This window comes from Equus caballus, chromosome 7 (genome assembly GCF_041296265.1).
Source record: "Equus caballus isolate H_3958 breed thoroughbred chromosome 7, TB-T2T, whole genome shotgun sequence".
NCBI lineage: Eukaryota > Metazoa > Chordata > Mammalia > Perissodactyla > Equidae > Equus > Equus caballus.
The window spans coordinates 59,293,118-59,316,414 of record NC_091690.1 but is presented as its reverse complement, the minus strand read 5'-3'; the positions used below and the strand labels follow the sequence as shown (position 1 = coordinate 59,316,414).

The 23,297-nt window shown below is 36.1% G+C and overlaps 1 protein-coding gene across 2 annotated transcripts in view; it reads right to left on the bottom strand.

Annotated features, from left to right (window-relative positions):
• NOX4 (NADPH oxidase 4) overlaps positions 1–23,297 on the bottom strand; it is a 146,413-nt gene that overhangs the window by 121,897 nt on the left and 1,219 nt on the right. Inside the window, exon 3 of one of the 2 annotated variants that reach the window (XM_001489131.6) lies at positions 363–473. In XM_001489131.6, the coding sequence (XP_001489181.2) occupies positions 363–473 (111 nt within the window). The remainder of the gene's footprint in view (positions 1–362; positions 474–23,297) is intronic. The other variant, XM_023645592.2, reaches the window with a different exon arrangement.

The following is a 23,297-nucleotide window of genomic DNA, read 5'->3' as shown; positions in this document are numbered from 1 at the left end:
ACTTAACTCTGCCATTCACTAGTCTCATGATCTTGGTCAAGCTATTCAAACTTTCTATGCCTCAGCTTCTTCATTTGCAACACCCGATTGCAGAGTCACTGTGAGGAGTCACAATTATACATGTAAAGTGCTTAACGCAGGGCCTGATACCACTATTAATAACTTTTTCTATTATCCTCTGCCTTTATCTAGTGTTGCAGAACAGCTCACTGATCATCTTGACAGGTGATGCGGTCTTTACTACCATCTTTGAGGAAATCACTATAGCAGGAAGTCAGACCATGGAAACTAAGTAGGACTAAAATGCCACTGTTACACTTGATTTTTATGTTGGAATTTGTGACTAGGATATTTTTCCTTACCTTGTGGGATCCTCGAAGGTAAGCCAGGAGGGTTCGGCACATGGGTAAAAGGATAAGGCTGCAGTTGAGGTTTAGAACAGATGCAGAGGCTCTGCTTAGGCACAATCCTAGCTGAACAAATAAGGCAAGGGTCAAAACACAGTCAGTGCCAAAAGTAAACTACAAACATGCTGCAGACCTCACCCCGCTCCTCCTTAAGCACCATGACCAATGTCAACTCCTTCAGGAGTCTTGAACTTTCCTCTCACCAAAACCCCGATAAGAAACTGGTCTCTCTCTGCTCTGTACTCACACAAAACCCAGTCTACTAGTATTATAATCACCTGAGTACTTTCTTCCATCAGGAGGTCAATTTCTTGTTCTGCCCCCACTATACTTTTCGGGGTTTTAAGAGCCCTAGAGAGTCTCAGTATATTCTGCGCCTCCACACTGGTGCTGTGTTGAATCCTTTGTTCACTGATAAGTATTAAGAATCTCAAACAAAGCTCTTTTGTGTTTTCTCTGTCTAGAACACTCTGAGCCTCTGCACAACCCCCTTCCACAGCACCTGGCTCACTCTAGCTTCATCTGAAGCACTGCTCCTCTGGAGTTCTTCCCTGGCCCCAAACAAGCACAATCCCAGATCAGCTGTGCCTCATACAAAGAGAATCAGAACCATACTGTACAAAATATTTTTCAAAGAATCAGTCTCTTCGGTATTGATGCAACACTTTTTCACAATTCATTTTATTTTATTTATTTATTTTTTTTAAAGATTTTATTTTTTCCTTTTTCTCCCCAAAGCCCCCCAGTACATAGTTGTATATTCTTCGTTGTGGGTCCTTCTAGTTGTAGCATGTGGGACGCTGCCTCAGCGTGGTTTGATGAGCAGTGCCATGTCCGTGCCCAGGATTCGAACCAACGAAGCACTGGGCCGCCTGCAGCGGAGCGCACAGACTTAACCACTCAGCCACGGGGCCAGCCCCTTTCACAATTCATTTTAAATCAAACTCTTGCTAGATTGTCATCTGCTACTGTCTGGTACTATCCACATTCTTCATATGAATCGTGTATCGCATGAAAACAAAAGATAGGATCATATCTATATACTTGTCCTGAAATAAACGTAAAACTACTTCATTTTAAGGATATTGACTAAGACATATGTGTAAGTCAGATGCTTTTCTCATCTCGAAATTGTTAGTGCCCCTGAGATTTCCACCTTAACTCTTGGCAAAACAGCAACTCTGTTACACAGTGGTTATTGTCAGCATATGAAATAATGTTCCTCAAAGGGAGACAGGGCAATAAGTATGTCAGGAAAGCAATAATTCTCATTGACTTATACAAAAAGTAATTAATATTTCCAGTTAGGCTATATCTACACCATGAGTTAGAACACTTTAGCGATATAGTTCAAAAAATATACCAGTAAGTGGACAAATAGAAAAAATCCTCTCTGGATTATCTAAAAAAAAAATGTGAAATATAATTGTCTCACCTCAATCAGCAAAATTATTCTCATTTGAGAGTGATAGGTTTTTGTTGGTTAGGCCTCGAGAGAAATAGAGTAATTGTTATCCATTTTGCACTGGCATCTGCCCATGATAAGGACATTTCAGCTCCAGGGATTTTGGATGATAATTTTATCTGCAATTTTAATGTACCAGGACAATAATTCATTTAAAATATATCAGCTAAAATCTATCGTATAAGTTCAGAACTTAAGATACAAATAAATTATCCAAATTTCCTTTGCAGTTCAATGCTTTCAAGAAAATTCTTATACCTCTTCATGTTTGAACTATTTATTGCACGTCTGGCAGTGTTTTATTGTTGTGTTTACATTAAATCACACAGTAATTTAATTCAAAATGGCTTTAGGTGTCCCCTTGAAATAGATGGAGTTTATTTTGGCATTCCACTTCTTCCTTATCATGCTGAAAAATCTCTCTGGAAATTTTACCAAGGACCCATTTCCTCATAAATGTTTGTTCCTGAATATACTTAGTTCTTTAAACTAAGATGAAAACTTCTTTTTATTAGGTTATCAGAGTACAAATTTCCACATTCAGAAGAAGTAAGGAGAGTGAGGAAAATGGAGACAGATCCCAGTCAAGCAGCACAATCATAGGAAACCATTTTATCTACTCACTCCACAGTAATATTCTACAGCTAAGCACATTTGTTTTATTTAGTCACTAATTCATGACTTTCACAAGAATCAGCTACCTCAAATGTTCGCTAACAAGAAATGACTGCCCTACGTTATGTGCCTGGCCCACTCTCTGTGAATGACTTGTTTTACCATCCTAGAGAGCTTAACCTGCTCCTCTAGTCTTCAAACTTCATTCAGGTTAGTTGTCACTAGATGGCAGTGTTACTTTCATGTTTCAAATCCCACCCGTCAAGATCTCTAAAATACAATTAACTGAAAATTCCATATGTAATTTTTAAAACTATAGATATATTTTAGATGAGTAGGTATAAATAAAACATGCCTTAGTCCTTGTATGGACTGAATGTTTGTGTCCCCCCCAAAACTCATATGTTGAAACCTAATGTGATGATATTTGGAGGTGGAGCCTTTGGGAGGTAATCAGGTTTAGATAAGTTCATGAGGGTGCAGCTTCATGATGGGACTAATGCCTTATAAGAACAGGAAGAGACCAGGGTTCTCCCTCTCCCCTATGTGAGGACACAGCAAGAAGGCGGCGGTCTGCAAATCAGGAAAAGGGCCCTCACCAGACACCGAATCTTCTGGTACCTTGCTCTTGGACTTCCTAGCTTCCAGAACTGTGAGAAACAATTGTTTATTACTTAAGCCACCTAGTCTATGATATTTTGTTATAGCAACCCAAACTAAGATAGCTCTATAGAAAATTATAATATGCCATTTGAGGCAAGTTAATAAAGAATATAACATCTAGATATATCAAGTGCATGGTTATTTTCCTAAAATCTCAAACACATGGGTTTTTGAAAACAGATTCTTTTTTGTTTGCTTTTTGGTGAGTAAGATTGGCCCTGAGCTAACATCTGTTGCCAATCTTCCTCTTTTTCTCTTTCTTGTCCCCAAAGACCGAGTACACAGTTGTATATCCCAGCTGTAGGTCATTCTAGTTCCTCTATGTGAGATACCACCACAGCATGGCTTGATGAGCAGTGCATAGGTCTGTGCCCAGGATCTGAACCACTGAACCCAGGGCCACCAAAGTGGAGCGTGCGAACTTAACCACTCGGCCATGGGGCAGGCCCCTCAAACGCACAGTTTCTTATCTTAAATCTGCTACTTAATAACTATTAATTTTGAGCTAGTTAATTGTCTTTATCTGTAAAGTTTAGAGGGATAAAATATCTTTATCTGTAAAATTAATATAATAATCCTAGCTCTTAGGACTTTTGTGAATAGAAAAACCAGTCTAAAAAAAATGCAAGCACTATATAAAATTAGCTTATTTTCTTAGGGTCATGTATCATACCTTTCTCTAAATGTGCTCTTCTATACTTCGATAGTAAATGTTACCTGATCCACTTACATTATTCATTCAACATATTTCTGTAATATGCACATATTGCAAGGCACTAGTTCAATAGTGAACTAAAAACAGAAAATGCTTTTTGCCCTAGGATGCCTATATTTTAGTAGGGGAAATAGCTATTAATCAGATACCTACATAATCAAATGTAAATTGTAACAGTGATCAATGCAGTGAATGAGAAAGACAGAGTATGAGCATGTGTAACAGGAAATGAGATCTAAACAGGAAGGTCAAGAAGGCTTCCTTGATTATGTGAAAGATGACCTGAGTTCTGGAGGGTAGAGCAGGCAGAAGTCATCTAGAAATCAGAAGGACATCCATGCAGAAAAAAAAAAAAAAAATGCAGGAATCAGAAGGACATCCATGCCATGTGTGGCAAATGAGAGCATGCTGTATATATGAGAAATTAATAGTAGGTCAATATGCTTGGATTGGAAATGGAGGATGGTACAAGCTAAAGCTACAGCAGCAGGTAGGGGTAGATCTTGCTGGACTTGTAGGTCATGTTAAGAATGTGTCTTTATCCTAAAATCAATGCAGTGATTGCGTTCTAGGCAAGAAGGCGGTGTGAAGAGGTTAGTATCTGGTAATGATTACTCTGAATGAAGTGTGGAGAACAAATTGGAAGGAAATAATTCTAGCAATTACATAACTTTGTCTAATCATCACAAAAGTGAAATTTTGTTGGAGACAAGGCATACATGTTATGCTAATTATATCTGAGTCTTACATAGAGAAGGGATTCTTTATGTTTTGACTAAACATTTTACTTATCAGTAAATTTATTTTGCTAAATAATTCACTAAAACATATACTTCTAAAATTGGAGAACTAAAAGGTCCTAACCCACATCTCACCATCCACCCAAAGTCTAACCCCTTCTATGACAGCCCTGACCAAAGGTAACCTACCCTCTGTCGAATTTTTCCAGAGACAGCAGTGTGTTCCACTGCCAAAAGTTCTATTTTGTTTTCTTTCACTTAGATGAAATCTGTGTCTCTATAACTTCCACCTACTGGGCTCCTCTAGATAATAATATTCCTGAAACAGACATTCAAAAACTGAAGATAAAAATGGGATGATTTCCCAGCCCAATCTTATTTTCTTCATGCTAACACAACTAGCTAAGTCTAAAATTCCTGATACAATTTTAAGACTCCCTCATCATCTCAGTGACCTTTCCCAATTCACCGGAATTCAGCACAACTTTGACATAGACTAACGGTACAGAGCAGTACTGAAGATCAACATGTCCCTCACTAAGGACAGAATCTGCTAATTCCATGTCTGTATTATATAGTGGGACAACTACGTTGCATAATGGCTCATCTCAAGTTTCCAACACATAGATTTTCTCACATGATTTCTATCAAGTAATGTCCCTTCTATCATACACTAGAAAAAAAAATGGAGGCATGAGAGAGTAGTTACATAAATGCAACAATTTATTGGCTTTAGCCTATTATATTACATTGGGTATGAATTCTATATTCTGATATTTTTCCTTCTCAATTTTGCCTTAGCTGAAAGTTTCACATTCACATTTTCCACGTCTTTATCCAAGTTCTTGACAAGTCTATTAAAATGTAACAAACTCCTGTTGAAATAGTTGACTCTAGAGAGGACTTGTAAACTACCTTTTCTGGTACATTAACTTTCAAATGAGCATTTTGCTAGCAACTGGGAATTTTTCCAACAATTTTGGGGAAATATAACATGCCATTTTACATGTAAATATCTATGCAAAATTATTGTTCAAAGAGATTTGAAAAGGCCAGAGAAGTATTAATAGCAAGCTTTAATAATTGGTCATTTTCTAGCTACCTCTTGGTGAGTTAACAATTAGTCACTTCCAAGAAAAAATAAAAATAAAAATTACCATAGAAAGTTTATAAAAGATTTTTTCATATTCTGATTTGGTATTTCGTGTTTGTCTAAATTTATGTAAATCTGTACTAATTAAGGTCAATTTTATTGACTGTTTTCACCCAAGGAAATGTTTCTAATCAAACTAAACAGTGTCTACACAATACCTAATTCTTGCATGCTTTATAATCACAGCACTGTAGCTCCTTCATGGGGCCTTACAAGTCACCAAGTCTAATCTTTTTCCTCCACTTCTGCTGCTATTTTGTAAAGAAACAAGCACTAGAACCCAGGCCTTCCCTCCATGCTTTCTGTCATTTCCATAACAACGCTTCACTCCCCAGAACAGAGAGGGGAATTCAGACACCTTGTCTAGCGCTCTTTCCACACCATAATACTTTCTTACTCTTTCACTTGCTTACACTTTTATCCAACCAGTATGTTTTCCTGTCATTTTGTATAAACACTCACACAAGACTTCCCTAATCTGACTGCACATTGAAATCATTTGATGGGCTACTTCAAAAGAAACATATCTCTGCTGTGCTTCCTCAAATTCTCATTCCTGAGACCTGGAGTGTGGCCCTGGGAGGTACAAGCAGGCTTGGCAATCACAGTTTTAGAATATACTTTGAAGTCAGACAAACCTGAGTATGAAGGACATTTACTAGCTGTGTGTCTTTAGGTAATTTTCTTACCCTCTCTGTCATTTTCCTCAACTATAAAATGAAAAAATGATAATAATACATCTACCCCAAAGGGTCATTATGAGTATTAAATGAGCATATACAGTACTTAGTGCAGTGCCTGGCATATAGTAAGAAGTCAACAGAAACTATTATCATCATCCTGGTCCCTTGCCATCCATAAGCCAAAGCTACTTTCAAAATGTAAATGTTTTTACAGAATGACTTCCAGCAAATCACTCTTTCCAGGCCTGCCTCTCCATCCTCACCTCTGGAGAGTAATGTTATGGCTATAGCTATGGGAATTGAGCTTTATTCCACTCAACTGTACCTAAAGAATTCAAAGAAAGTTCTAGGTAACTAGTAAGTGTTCAATAAACATGTGGTGAATAAGTGAATGAATGAGCCTATGAGATGATCCTTCAATACCCTCATTTTGGAAAGTAAGAAAAAGAGAATCAAAAGCAAATGTGATTATTCAGGTGGTCTAGTTCACATCTGGGATGAAAACTCAGGCCCTGCTCTTTCCATCGTACCATATTGCCCAGGATAGCAACTCTGCCTCTACTTCCCCAGCCCTCATCATTCTAGAGACTAGGATTTATTCTATGGAACTGAGTGACACACAACTTGCAGAAAACCTTCAGGGTGACTGCAGCTTTTTGACAAGACCGTATAGGTCATCTACTCCAATCTTCTTTTTGATCCTACTTATAAGTCTGAAAATAAGCCAAAGTGATGATACTATAAGGTCACTGGGCTATAATTGTATGTTATACGGCTCAGTCCAGCTCCTGGATGCACTACCCAGATTAGTTATTCCAAGTTTTTACTGCACATCTCAGCTCCCTATCCACAGCTCATGCTGCGTTCCTTGTATTGGTGATGGCATTCCACCTCTTCCAGCCTCCATGCTAACTACCAGATGAACTCTTTATTATTCTTCAAGTCTCGGCCCAAGGGTCATTTTCTCTGTCCAGCCTTGCTAAGGCCCACATCCCCACCCACACCCTCATTTACACCTCCAAATTTTTCCCTTTTTCAAATATTCTAAAAACTTTGGAGCATTTTTCTCAATGCTTCCTTTTTGCACTTCACTGTACTTCCATGAGAGCAATTAACCCCTAATATTGTAATGGTTTACCTATTCATCTCCTTATCCCCCCTAGAAAGCTAGCAAGTGGCAGCACTGGTAAGTGGCAAAGCCGAACCTGCCTCTTATCCTTGGGGACCTCAAAAAAGCATGGTCATTAATAAAGAAAATTATTTCAAAAATATACTCCTTGGGGGGGCTGGCCCCGTGGCCGAGTGGTTAAGTTCGCGCGCTCCGCTGCAGGCGGCCCAGTGTTTCATTAGTTCGAATCCTGGGCGCAGACATGGCACTGCTCATCAGACCACGCTGAGGCAGCGTCCCACATGCCACAACTAGAAGAACCCACAACGAAGAATACACAACTATGTACCGGGGGGCTTTGGGGAGAAAAAGGAAAAAACAAAATCTTAAAAAATATATATATATATATACTCCTTGGGGAAAAATATGCTTTGAGCAACAAAAGCCAAAGATAAGAAGTCATGAGAGAGATACATGAACAAAAAGAGACAGCCCCATAGAGTAGTCTATATGATTTTCTAAGGCAATGCGAGGCATTTTTCATTGTCTTTATAGTAACCAAAAGGGTCCATGGCAGAAAATCAGAACAATTTATTTTTCCTATACCTATCAATCACACCTGTGGTCCCAACTTAAATGTTTAGTTTGTACCATTAATATATGAATTTAGAATATGATGGACATTCCATGGGAGCAAGAGTGCACGTAAGAATAAAAAAATGACATTTCAATGAATGGCTACTTCAAAACTAGATTACCTAATTATTTTGGTAAGGTTTCATAAGGAAATAATAATGAATAACATGTCATGAGCAACCAGAAAGCAGTTAATAATAGTTGGAGTAATTATTTCTTAACAAAAAAAATTCCCCAAATAAACTACCAATTCAGTGCTCTTGGGGTATATCCAAAAGCTCATGAATGTCCCTTCATACCATAATAAACTGTAATTCATTCCAAGCGATCCTAGCTGGTTTCTCTCAACCAATTGCCCCTGGAGACTTTTAACTATGATGTAATTTTTTACTCAACCTGACCGCTCTGCCTAACTATAAACTGCCTTTTTTTTTTTTTTCCTAAACACTGTCTCTAAAAGAAGCTATCAGTTCTAAAGGAAGAAGCTGGGGGGAAAAGTTTTCCCATATATTTAAAGGGACCTCAAAACATAGAGTCCATCCTGACTTTATATCCAGATTTCCTCATGCTTAACTCAAATCTTTCCTTCTTATATGTCATCATCCTTCATTCTACCCTTTCTAGAAAGGAACTTTCTTCCATTTCCAGTAGGAATGTGGTTTTTCCTTAGGAGTTTATTATGAGTCAGAAGGAAATGTAGCTATTAAAGAGAGAGAAGAAGAAAGTAAGATGTAAAGTGATATTTCTGTCCTCATTTTGTCCACCTGGTCTTTCCTGTGCCAAAAGCCCAGAGAGCAGAAGAGATTCACTTCCAGAGTAATTATCTGCCTGGAAAAGTTAAAGTTCAACATAAATGGGATTGAGAATTGCATATGAACACGTTCATGGGTTTCTAAAGGCAATGCCATTTAGCAAACAGGTCATCAGATTAAAAGGTATGAATTTTTATCACAACTAACACCTGTGACCTCTACCAAGGTCACTTGTCTCTAAAACCTAGAATTGAAGAACTTAACAAAACAATAAATCTTCCTCTACTTTCCCTCATAGAACTGTTCCAAAAGGTAAAAATACATCAAGTAAAAATGATTTGACCTCTTTAGCTGACAAACATTATTAAAATGGAAATTTTTTTAATTCACCTGTTACATTCCTGTGGGTATTCATGCTCATCCCTTATCCTCTACTCATCTTTAACGCACAAAAACAAGGGTCTCAAGAGTTACAGAGCATTTAACTTATGTCATTATTACATCTTCCTCCTCCTACAGAAATGGTCCATGCACAAGGAAAGGCACTGAGGAGTGGAATGTATTTTGCAGAGCATAGATGGCTAGAAAGCCGAGACAGGCCTTGTATCTCCAACATCACAGGTCCAGCACATTTGATCACAATTACTTAGTATTTTAGTCATCTCTCAGCTACTCTTCATCAGAAACAAATCACTCGAAAACTTCACATCATTATTCCTCAGCTTTAAACTATTTTTGATTTCTCAACATTCCTCCTAAAATTTAAAAGCCAAAAGAGATAAACCAGTGGCCTGAGCATATGGAATAATTTTTGAAAGGAAGCTATACTCATAGCAACAGTATCCCCTCACTTGGTTAGAATTTTAATCAGACTATCCATGATGACATATATTAAAACTCATATAGTGAATATGGGATCTTCAATATTAAGAATTTTCTCTCATGTCTGTCAAGCATACCCTATTTAATCATATCTGTCTTACTCCTCCTGAACTCAATCCTGTTTAGTAACTCTTCTTAATTGAATCTATAAACTTGTCTTTAAGTTCCATCTTTGTCCTCAAAATACTAGCAATCTCAAGTTGACTTTCTTTCAGTCTTTCTTTGAAAAAAAAAAAATACTGTCTCTGAGAAGCTATCGATTCTAAGAAAAAGAACTCTGGAGGCATTAACATGGCCAAAATGCCTAATAGAGTAGATACTGAGTAAAGATGGACTGAATAAATGGATCATTTGTTACAGACTATTTACCTAAACTTCCTAATGCACACACATTTAAGCATTACACTCTTCTGACAAACTCTATTCAGTTTCCCTAGTCAACATACAGAGGCCCACACTAGTTCATCTGCAAGTAGAACAATACAATAAATCAAGAGGATATACTGCTATAAGAAATGAAACGTAAATCAAACAATCTTTCTTTCTTCCCTAAAAAGTTAACATTGAATAAGACCAAAATATCACTTCATATTCTTTCTTAAAAAACAAAATAGCACACAGAAATACTTATCCAAGTGTACATGTAAATGTCTACAAGGATACTCATTGCAGTATGATCTGTGATACCAAAACAAAAAAGAACAGAACTAAAATGACCAACAGTAGAGAAACATAAAACAAATTATGGTATACATTATGAGACACTATGTAGCATTAAAAATAAAATGTTAAACTTGTATAGTGGAAACGAAATAATATCCATATTATTGAATTAATAATATGCAGGTGCACATATGTGCATCTATATACACAGGCATAGATATAGATATACACATGGAAATAGATTATATAAACAACAGGCGATTACCTCGTAGAAGTAATGGGGAGTTTCTATTTTTTCTACTGTATCATCAGTATTCATTTTACACAAGCATATATTTCTTTTGAAATGTACTACATTTTAACAATTAAGTATCAAGAACTCAATGAATAAATAACAATAAACTACAATTTAAGTCGAGCTCAAACGTTACATATCATCCAACCTGCCATTCCTTTGCCATAGGTGCCATACCATATTTCCTATAGCGTGGTTAGCTTATGTGTTCTTAAGACACTTAGCAAACAGTTTCTGCAAAAACAAAAGTATTTCAATATATTTTAAAATATTAATAAAGAAAACCCTATGCTTCCATGTACAAAAATAAAAAAATAAATTAAAAAAACCTTCCACTCACACAACCTTCCTAACTTTGACTGGCCTTTGGGGTTGGTACGAGCTACCTACTATACTTGGCAGTTCAGAAAGGGTGAATTGTTGCTGTGACATTTCTTTATCTGTCTTCTTTGTAATCCATTCCATTGTATCCACCTATCCTTTTAACATTCTCTTCTATATTTATTCTACTTCCTAGTATTTCCAAGTTTGATATTATATTTGTTATCGTTATTGCTTTTACCATCATTGTTTATACGGCTATTTTTTGCTTATGGTTAATATTATGGACAACACATTTAAAAAGAAGCCATATGAATTGAGAAATTAAACAATACTTAAAATATTCACTGCATTCATCTCTTCAGCAACCCAATATCCTTTAAAATTCGCACTGAAAACTAGCTATTACAATCAAATGTCTTAATGTTTTTTAGATTTGAGCCATGTGTGGTATCATTGCCACCTTCATCTTAATTTGACTAAAACCGTTATAACAAGTAAATACAAAATCCAATATTTTCTTACAATATGAACAAATTAGTTGTCCTCCATTTTAAGAAAACCTAGTGGGCAAAGTCTTTAAATTATAAAACCAGCAAACTACCTTATAATATTTACACTATACCAGTATGCTTTATATACCTCACGATGCTATTGGAAGCAGTAGCAAATTGGAGGTAATCTAAATGTACGTTTCTGGGAAAATAGATCAGTAAAATGTGGCAGATGCAAACTGTGGAATACTATGCAGCAGTAAGAAGCAATGGACAAAAGAAACACGTAGTCACCTGGATAGACTTTGAAAACATGACACCAGATAGAAACAGAATGGTCCTATGCATAACACCACTTTTGCGAAATAAAAGAAACATACACATAAAATACCAATAGAAGGACATATGTCAGCACATTGTTAGAAATGTTGCTAATGCAGGGATGAAAAAGGGACTGGAGAATGGAGAGTGATTAACTAATGAAATAATAAATGAATGAATGATGAAAAAAGCAAAGAGGAGTCTGCACAGAGCCATGAAGGTAGTGTGCTATGAACTGAGGAATATGTTTAAATATTCCATGCCTGACACCAAAAACAACGTTTTTTAAATCCTTTGTTTTAACAGAGAAGACTCGCTGCCAACGTCCTATAAAATTAGTGCTCTTCTTGTGCACCTCAATCTCTGGTTTGCTTGACAGAAAGTTTTAAAAAGCTCGAGAAACTTGGAGCTAAAATTTGAAAACCACTGCCAATTGAAAACCAACTAAGTGTGAACTTAATCATTTTGAAACTATAATTAAGAAAAAATACAGTCATTTGTAAAATATCTTTTTAAATACTTCAGAATTTATACATTGCACAAAATTAGGAGTTAACTTTTCTTAGTCACTGGAAACTTTTAGTCATTACCAAATATTTACAAATAGATTTCAGCATCAAAACATTCTTAATTTGACAATGTTTCTTGAAAGAAATGAGTCTAGTGTTGTCATGACTACATGTCTACTACAACTTGCCATTAGAAGGGAAGTAACATTTTTTGACATCTTCACACTCATTTCTTCATCTTACTTAACCCTCTCTTCAAAATAAACAAAATCCGATGAGAGAAATTAGGTTAAACTATGCAAAATTGCCATTTTTGTAAGTCAAAATATTTCAACATTAGAATTTTCATGTAGTTCAATTTAATAATATAATTCTCAATTGAAAATTGAGGAAGAGGCAGCCATGATGGCCTCGTGGTTAAAGTTCAGTGCACTCTGCTTCGGCGGTCTGGGTTTACTTCCTGGGTGCAGAACGACACTACTAGTCTATCAGTAGCCATGCTATGGCAGCAGCTGCATAGAAGAACTAGAAGGACCTACAGCTAGAATATACAACTATGTACTGAGGTTTGGGGGAGAGGGAAAAAAGGAAGATTGGCAACAAATGTTAGCTCAGGGCCAATCCTTCCCTGAAAAATAAAATTGAGGACACTAAGGCTTTGAAGATTTCAATAAATTACTTAAACATAGAGGTGTTAAGAAGTAAAGCCAAGATTTCAATTTAGGTCAATTTGTCCACAAAATCCATGTACTTTTCACTACATTATATTGTTGCCATTGATACAGTAGAATTTTCACAGATATTACTATATTTGAAATTTAAACTAATAGTTCCTCCGTGCTCAGGAAAAGGCAACAGCAGATACTTGGTTTTAACAAGAATTAGAATGAATGTCATATGAGACTTTAATAAATTAAGTTTCTTATATCTAAAATCCATGGTTTGAACAAAACATATTTTTTCTTCAAGCATAACACACTCAAGCTTTAAAACCAGTACAAATCTAAGACTAGTTTTCTTCAGGCAAACCAAAATTAAAGAAACCTTGTAGATCCATTATGATACAAGAAACTAAACTCTTCCAAGATTTTCATTTGACTCATTCTTTGATCCTCTTATGTTTTAAAAAATGTACAAGATCAAAACAGCTGAATAGGTCAATGATGGGGTCTACTTAGTTTAAGCCAAGGCCCAACCCCCAGAAAAATTCCACGGTAGATAACGAATGTAAGACAGACAATGCCCACCAGCAAATGCCATTTCTCAAGTGGGAGAACTTTCCTATTAAAGCTCTACATTCTTGTGGTTTAATATGAGTCATTTGTTTCCAGTTGGAATCCATTAGTACAGACCACTGATGATATTTGCTTGGTTTTCCCTTAGAAAAAAAGAAAAAGAAAAACGTATCTTCACCTTTGTTTGCATAACTCAAAGTACTTTACAAATGTGCTTTGGGGCCCACAGTTTTCAAACCAAAAGAATTAACAAAGCTCAAAGGATCAAAGTAACTTATCAAAAGTAAGTTGGCCAAGGAAAATCAGCAAGAAGTAGAAGCACTCTCATCACCCTAACTCATCAATATTCTCCGTAGGTGGTTCCTATTTTCTTGCTCCACAGCCGCCTCTTCTTAGGGCACCCTCACCCACCATGAAATCCATGTTCCCATAGGAGGTGGGGTGAGTTCACCCAAGATAAGAAGCTAATTGGAAGGCACATAAGAGAGAGCACATTAAGGGGAAAACGAAGTTAACAAAGAGGACCAAAAGTATAGCATGGGGAAAAAAGAAACTTGTTTGGATTACTACCACCTCGGATCCTTGCAATGGACCTGAGCTTTCTAAGATTACTGTAAACAAAATTTCCTGCCATTTGAAATCAGCTACTTGATAATTCTATCATAGGAGAAAGGAATAAAGTCAGAAAGGCATTCACCATAGATCATTTCTTAAACTTTTAGTGTGGAAGAGTCCACTTTTTTAAAATTTCAGACATATAAAAAGTTTTCACTTTGTGTACATCACTCATCACTCCTTGCTTTAAACCATATTATACTCTGGTAGTCTTGATATGTGTCTAGAGACCTTTAACAATTTCCATGTCCATGAAAATTATTAAAGCGTGCAATTTTCTCCCTATAGAATATGCGTTGGATTCATTTATCCATAGACAGGAGTCATTGTCAAATTCAACTTTCCAATTTCTAAAAATGTAAACAAATTCTATTGATTATGAGAAGCCCATCTTCTCCTTAATCTATCTACTTTTTTTAGTCCTATTGCCAGAATTCAGAAGAAACTACTTTTCACAAGACTCACTTTTATCACATTGTTTGACTTTTATTACATCACAAAGTTGCACAAAGACCTGGATACTAAGAAGTGAGGAAGGCTCACTCCCCACCTAGGTAATTTACTCTTTTACTAAGGTCTCACTCTTAGTTCACACCTTGGAAAAATGATTAATTACAACATGTCACAGACCTTCAAGATCCCACTTCAACAGTCAAAACTGTAAATGTAAAGTATTTTAGATGTTAAGGGCTATCTGCCACTTTTCCGTCATGAAGATGAAATCTTCTCATCCCTTTGTCCAAACTGTCCTTTATGACTCGTAGGGGAGCTCTGTTACGGTACCATGGCTAGAGCCTTAAAAGCTGGGAGGAAGGAACAGGAGACAGAAACAGTCTATGATAACACCATTTTCTTTACATCTGTGATGCTTTCAATTCTTCAAAGCAGCTCCCTCTCTGTTAAGTTATCTAATCCTCAGCACAACACTCTGAGATAAGTAGGACAGTCTCACTGTTTTATCGGGGGTATAGGACTGATAAATGAATTATTGTATATGGCTACGCAGAATGAGGAAAGAGGAAAGGAAAGAGGAAAGCTGGCATTTCGGGAATTCCTATTATATAAAGGGCTTTATTCTAGGTACTTTAATCCACGAGCAGGTTATTTATAATTTCTGTGCTTTAACTTCCTCTTATGTAAAAGAACCTACCCTGTAAACTAGTCAAGACTCTGACACCGAACGTATCACAAATTTAACACGATACCTGTCCCATGAGAATATTTCAATGAATGTTAGTTCCAGCTATTATTACTATTTCTTTTAATTTTCTTTAAGGTTTGCAATAATCTTCTGAGATAGGCATTATTTCCCTTGTTTATTTGTTCAAGACTCCAAGGTTTCATTAAGATTCACAAATGTTTTTCTGAATGAAGTGCATTCTACCTCAAGCTGAAATTCCACCCAGCAATCACAACCAAGTTGCCACAGATTGTGTGCCAATTACAAACAGCCGCAGAGAGCCTTCCTTTGTCCAAAAGGATCAGGGAGGCAGCCAGAGGTCAACCAAAGGAAGGATGTCTCGCTGTCCTAATGCCATCTGCTACATGCTCAGCATGTTCCTTCCAGCTTTAGATTTCTCTGAATTCCTTTTAATATTTTTGTTTATAAACATAAATAATAACTATTATTTAGTACCATTAATAGTATTAATACTAAACAATGCTTAATATTTACAGTAATCGCTATCTTCTGCTAAGTGCAAATGCACCAGGTAATAAGCATTTCACCTCTATTTTCTCATGTAATCTTCACAACTAACCTAAGAGGAAGGCTTAAGCTCATCTTTATAGATAAGTTAAACTTAGGCTCAGAGAAGAAATTTGCCAAAATCATAAAGGGACATAAATGCCTGAGCCAGCATTCAAACTCATATTTATATAGCTCCAAAGCCCATGATCTTTTCTCTAGGGAGTTAAGGTTATTTGATTTTCCTCCCTAGAATTATGTAGGCACTTTTAAAATCAATGTTATGAACAACGCAATGCTTAGAATGATGAACTAGAAACAGTGACTAGAGTTAGAAGACACACCACCCACATTCAGTTTTGCACTGAGCCCATAAAGGAGGCATCTTACTATGCTAAGATAAACGAAGTAGAACAATCCCCTAAGGTCCCTATGACGTTATGCAGTTCTACAGGCTCCTCTTGCTGGGCTGGGTATTCCTCAGGAAACAGCATACTGCACCAGCCTCCAGAACCACCAGGAAATACATTTCTGTTGTTTAAGCCACCCAGTCTGTGGAACTTTGCTATGGAAGCCCGAGTAAATGAACGCAGTAGATATCAGCTAGGATGAGGTGTAAGTCTTCCTCAGGTTTAAAAATAATCCATAAACTATATTCTTACCTTTACTTCTGACTGAGTACTTAAATTGATACAAAAACACACAAACACACATACAAACATTCCTACTCAGAGCGACAGTGGTAGGATGCACAAGAATCTCAGATAAGAGTGGGAAGTTCCAGGTTCTAATCCTATCTGTCTTAGAACCTCCCTATTGGACCAGAGTGATGGAGAGCATGTCTACAGTATCAGATGAATGTGGGCTCAAATTGGGCTTCTCCAGTTGTTAGCTGTGTGACCTGGGGAAAGTTACCTAACCACTCACAATCGTACTTTCTCAATTCTGTAAAAAGCGATGATTTTTATCCTCCAGGGTTGTTATATGTATTAAATTAAATATAAGGATTAATGAGATTATAAAAGGAAAGAGCAAAGAACTAACTGTGTCTGGCACATAGTATGTGATTAATAAATGGTAATTGCAGTTATTAGGTTGAACTACATGAAATGGCTGATATTTGATTATTTTTGTTTTATCAAAATGGCAATTCCATATGGTTCAGCCTAGTATTAAAGTTGCACAAAGACAGAAGAGCACAGGGGTTAAGAATACAAGTTCTAGAACCAGGATGTTTGGGCTGGAGTCCTACCTCTGTCACTCACTACCAAATTACAGAACTTTTCTAATTCAGTTTCTTAGCTGAAAAATTAAAAATATCTATTCCATAGGATGGATGAAAAGATTAAATATTATTAACATTATTAATAATGAAATGAAGGAAGTAGATTTGACAATCTCTGAAATTAGTTCCACCTTCCAATTTTGAGCGTTTTGGATGTTACTGCTAAAAGAAAATTATACAGTGAGCATTTAGCTGTATAAAACAAAGAGGTTAAACAATGAGTGCTAAAATTCTGCCAAATATTGTGCAATCAGAAATAATTTAAATAAAAATGTTTCATAATTCCTTTAGAATTTGTCTGAGACAAGTCTAAAACAACTGTAATGCTGAAAATATATGTTATCTTGAGGATAAATCAATAGTTTTTTTTAACTTCTTAAATTGCTAAACATCTTTAAATATCATCTCACATAAGATGAAAAGCTAGTAATCTATAGAGTATGGAGTTTTGTGTTCTTGCACATGTGCATGAGTTTTTCCCTATAACAGGCTGAATGTTGGACTGAAAAGATCAATAAATCAGAATAGTGACCAAGCCACTAATTCAGAGGGTGATAGTCAGCAAGTCACTTCCACCTCATTTTTCTATTGGAGAAAATGAGAAAGAAATTTAAGTCAAGATATCAAAGCTCTCTTCCAGGTCTAAAATTCTCTGAAATTCTATCTATTGTAAACAGATTAAGAATATAATGATTGCATCAAAGTAATGTAACCCCTACCACCTATCAATAAACAGAAAGTAAACGGTTTTCAAATAGCAGAATGTTAAGAATAAAAAGGAACAACTCAGTTAAAAATATCCCCTGAATTGAAACCACAATATTCTGTGCAATAAAAGGAAAGAGTTAATGATCAAGCCTTTTCTGAAATTGACAGGAGGCGTACATTCCTTCTCAGCAGAAGTAAAGCTGCCTAAGCCAGCGGGGAAACCAAGACTGACTTAAAATCCTGGGTCCATTTGTCCAGAGACTCAAGCTCCGACCTTAGGAAACTCACATGACATCAGATTTCTGTCTCTACAAAATGTTCATTATGATATAACTCCTAGGACTCTTGAGAGGGTAAATTAGTTAATGTTTCTAAATCACTTAAAGGATAATGATTGACCAAAGCAAGATCATCACCGGGAGATTAGGAAAAACTCTCATTGCTCACAACTTTCTTCCAATGAACATAGGTATCTCAATAAGAGTTTAAAAAAAGAAAAAATGATCCTCATGACCATGAAGCAGATCTAAAATAATAATTGTGAGACCAAGCAAAAAAAAACTTAAATTCTCATCCTGGCACCATGAGAATCACTAGGATGAAACTGAACGGTCCACACATAACCGTGAATTTGGAGAAAAACGATATAAAACCAAGATGCATGAACCTGGTACCACAAAACACATTCTCTTCCTAAATCAAAATGTTTGTATCAATTAAATTATATCCGTTAATTGTTAAAATGTCAGAAATACAACTCAGAAACAGGTGAACAAGTGAAGGCTTCTTTAAATAGCACTCTGAGTTAAATTGCCCCAATATTTCAAAAAACTTACGAAGCAATTTCTCAGAGCTAGTCACAACACATTAGTACTTTCCATCAAAGGAACTACATTTTCCACTCCTTGAAAATAAATAAATTGAAAACAAATTTCATCTTAAGTAATCAATGGAGTCCCTTATTTAAAATGCTGCCATGGCGGAGGAAGTTATTGTTTGATTTGTTTGTTTGTGTTTGTTTTCGGTTCTCTCAAAAGACTTTCTTTCCCTCTTAGCTCATTTTAAGATTCCAGTATTCACAGCATGTCATAATTAAACATCTCCTAGGAAGTACACAGTCTGATTAGCACATTAACTCAGGCACAAACCAGCCGTGACCAAGTTGCCTCCAGGTCTGGGTCAGACCGGTCTAGGAAAGAATAATGATGAAAACTCCGACTAAAACATATTAAGCCCAACATTATTTTCTCTCCCATCACTTAAGATTTTCTTTTCCCTGTCAGTTCTAATGCAATTTTTTAATCCTTAATTTAGGTCTGAGAACAGTCACCTAGACTTCTAGCAATAAAAATAGATACTCCAGTTCTGAAAATTAAATACTTTTTGTACATTTACTCTCAAAAGCTCCCACCATGAGAAAGCTCAGAAGATTAGGAAGAAGTCAGAGATATTTTTTAGTTACACGCCTACGACTAGAGCCTACAACTTCCCATACAATATTAACTCCTGTTTTGGAGAAAAGGAGCAAGAGAACTACCCATATCCTGATGTCTTTTATTGGGCTGATTGGTGGCTAGTTATTTGCCTTAAAGCAAAATGACAAGTCCGTATGGCCGTGAAGGTAGGAATACCTTCCCCCACAGTCTATCTTTGTACTGTCCAAAGTGGTAGACATGAGCCACACATGGCTATTGAGCATATGAAATGTATGTAGGGCCACCAAAAAACTGAATTTTCAGGTTTATTAATTTTATTAATTTAAATTTAAAAGCTGATATTCATTTGTATTATTGGAAAATCTTTAAATATATTTGGAACAACTTGGTTATGTGGACCCACTTTTTTATGTGTAAAACTGCATGAAATCTGAACACAGCTCAAGGATTTCTGATGAAAATTTAGTGACTGAATTGTGATATGCATTGTGTCAAATATACACTATATTTCAAAGCATCAATAAACAAAAAAAATGTAAAACATCTCATTAATAAATTTTTAAAATATTGACCACATGTTGAATACTTCAATTCATTAAAATACTTTGAATATATTTTAAATAAAATATATTATTAAAGTTAATGCCACTATCTTCTTCTTACTTTTTTAATGTACTACTGGAAATTTTTAAATTACATATGACTCACATTATATTTCTATTGGGCAGTATTGATAAAGAGTAACACTAACCAGTGGCGTTTCTGAGATGGGCCAATGAAGTGGTTTAGAAAATTTGTACGGTATGAGGAAAAGGCAAAAGGCCAGACAGTACTGTATTCAGATCCTAGCTGTGACAGTGACCATCCAAAGGGACTTCAGGCAGTCATTCAGTTTCCTCGGCCTATATTTGGAAATCCCCATATGTAAAATGGGAAGAATAATTTCCTAGCTTAAACAAAATATTTGTAAAGTGCCTGGTATATCATCGGTATAAACAGTTGAATAAATAGTTGTTTTTCAATGGAAAGCAGAAATTTCAGACAACTACTAAGAATTAACTGCTTCTCAATGTCTATGTCTTCCTGCAAATGGGCATATTCTGCGGACCCTCCTTCCCATAATATTAGTGCAACACTCTTATTACCTTACATTTTACAGATGAATAACAGCAATCAGACTAAATGCCATCATCAAAATGGTCAAGAAATGGAAGTACTGTTTCCATTTGTATTTTAAAGTGGTAGCAATCAAACTAATTTCCAGAAATACCATCATGATTTTTATGAAGCTAAAATTCCTCTAAAAGAGACCTATGTTATCAGAATACGTATGTCGTTTTCAGGATTTCTGCCGTCCTATCACTGCGGCACCACGTGCCTGCGGGTGTTTAGTAGGCTTTCACATGCACTGCTCTAAGGCAGTAAGTTAACAATATATAGTCATTAAATGCGCAAAACAGGGAAACCAGCAATATTTATTTTAAAATTAATTATATCCCATTGTTACACTGTACTTCTTTGCAATTTGAAAAATGCCTGCACATTATTACACCATGAAACAATACCACAATCATCAAAAGATTAGAAAAGATAAGCCTAGGACAAATAAAATTAAATACTCCTTCATAAAGCAAATAATAAACCTATAGAGTTCCTTTTTCACTAAAAAGTAACAGACTGAAAATATCTATGTCAAAATGGTTTAGATAAATTAATGACTAGAAAACTCATATAGATGATTACTGCAAAGTGAGATGTTTGGAAGTCATCTTTCAGCATGATGCCAAGAAAAGCTTTCCTCTCTACAGTGATTCTTCATAAAATGTTAACTCCTGACTGGATGTGTTAAGGGGCAACTCATTATGATCATTCTGATGTTTCCATGAAAACTAATTTACAACAACTCTGTCTTCTTCAATCTGCTTCTTGCACTTTTTACTCGTAATCTTTCATTTAGTCCTTTTATCATTTTTTTCTTCTCTCATCTGATCAATATTTATTGCGTGCCTACTATGTACAGCTGTTCTGCAGGACTCTCCACTGAACCTCACTAGCTGATTTATGTTTCCTGGCAGACAGGCAAAACATATTTAAGGGTTTTTAATTAATTGGGTTATATACATGTATGTATTTGTGTGTGTGTACTCTTCATCACAGGTGACTTGTCACCAAAATAAATATGAAGTTGTTACCCAGCTCATAAAAATTATCCAAGTTGTTATCCAAGCTCATAAAAATTAACTTCTTGGTTTCCAACATCATTACTTTTGGAATAAGTTCTTATTTTAGCTTATACCATGTCATTGAGCTGAAATCCAAAGTTTAGTTGTGGCTTTCTAAGTTGTCTATTCTTTGATTTTATATTAATACAAATTCCTCCTGATCAAAATCTACCATTTTTGATGCCAAAATTTCCCATCATAACTCTCAAGAGTTTTCTCCATGCTGTTTACCAAGTTACATAAGAGGTCAAATATATCTCCCTCTGAAAGCCTCGTGTTTGATAATTCATACCTAAAGGAGAATTTCTAGGGAACAAAATTAAAATGATAGGCCAGCAGCCCTTCATGTATTTATTAGAGAAAACTTTTCTTAACTTGTTTCTTGAATTATACGTATTTACTTGTTGGATCTGCCACTAAATTGTAAGCAATTCAGGGCAGGGGCCAAGGTCTTACTCTCTATGGGCCCATTTGAAAAGCACAGGGTTCGTGACAGTTTGCTGGATGGTTGGATGGAAGGTTGGTTGGATGAAAGAAAGAAAGAGATGTTCACATTTAAGCTATCAATCAAATAAGTTTCACCTTTGAAACTATTCTTCACAATCCATTAGTTAAAAATACAGGTGTTGGATGATGATGACGTGTCAATGTAGGTTCCTCGGTTGTAACCAAGGTACCACGCTGGTGGAGGATGTTGATAGCAGGGAGGCTGTGCATGTGTGGGGCAGGGGAGCATATGGGAAACTGTTGTACCTTCCCCTCAGTTTTACTGCGAACCTTAAACAACTCTAAAAAAATAAACGTAAAAACAGGTGTTTAACTTTAAAAATATCAATGGTGTGACCCATAAACGATGAAAAATAGTACTTTATTGTATAAAATAAAATATCAATTAACTAATGTAGCCTTAGTTTATTACAGGCTTAACATGCGCCAAGCACTACTCTAGGAGCTGTAGTTTGAAGATAAATAAGATCTGTAAACGTAAAGCAAGAAATGGAAGGCTGGTTCCACTGACTTCATCTGAATTGATCATAATTTTAAACAGTCATTAAATCATCAAAAAGAAAACAATGCATCTCCTCTTTAGAATGCGTTTTCTTCCCCAATGAAAACAAATTATAAAATCTGCTTTTTCAGATGCCCTAAGATTTTTTCCATGTTTTATACTTTTTACTTGTTGCTTAGAAAATGCTGTCTCCTGATACAAAGTAAGATGTCCTCAGCGCCGATGTCTTTTAAGGAGTCAAGCAGGAAGGGAGTGGAGAGGAAGAATGAGCTCAGAAACATCATGGAACAGAGAAAAGAAAAAATATCAACATGAGATAAAGCAGAGCAAAGTTTTGCACAATATCATTCTCATATTAGACCAGAACACTGGAACCATAATCAGCCACTAACCCAGGGCAGACAGCTGAGAAATGCCCAGAAATGAATAACTGCATTAGACACATCCTTGGTGAGAACTGACAGTAAAAGGAAACAGTGCAGAAATCCTCTGGCTAAGCTTATGGGCAGGCTAAAGTCTTGATTAGTGAAAACTAACAGCCTGTCATCAGCTGGTCCTCCCAGTGAAGCAGATCCTTCAGGGCGCTTTGCAGCTGACAAGAAGCAGCAACTTTTCTCAGGACAAACTAGCCTGGTCTGGCAGATTCATTCGTTTCACTTTAGCAGATATGATCTTCGG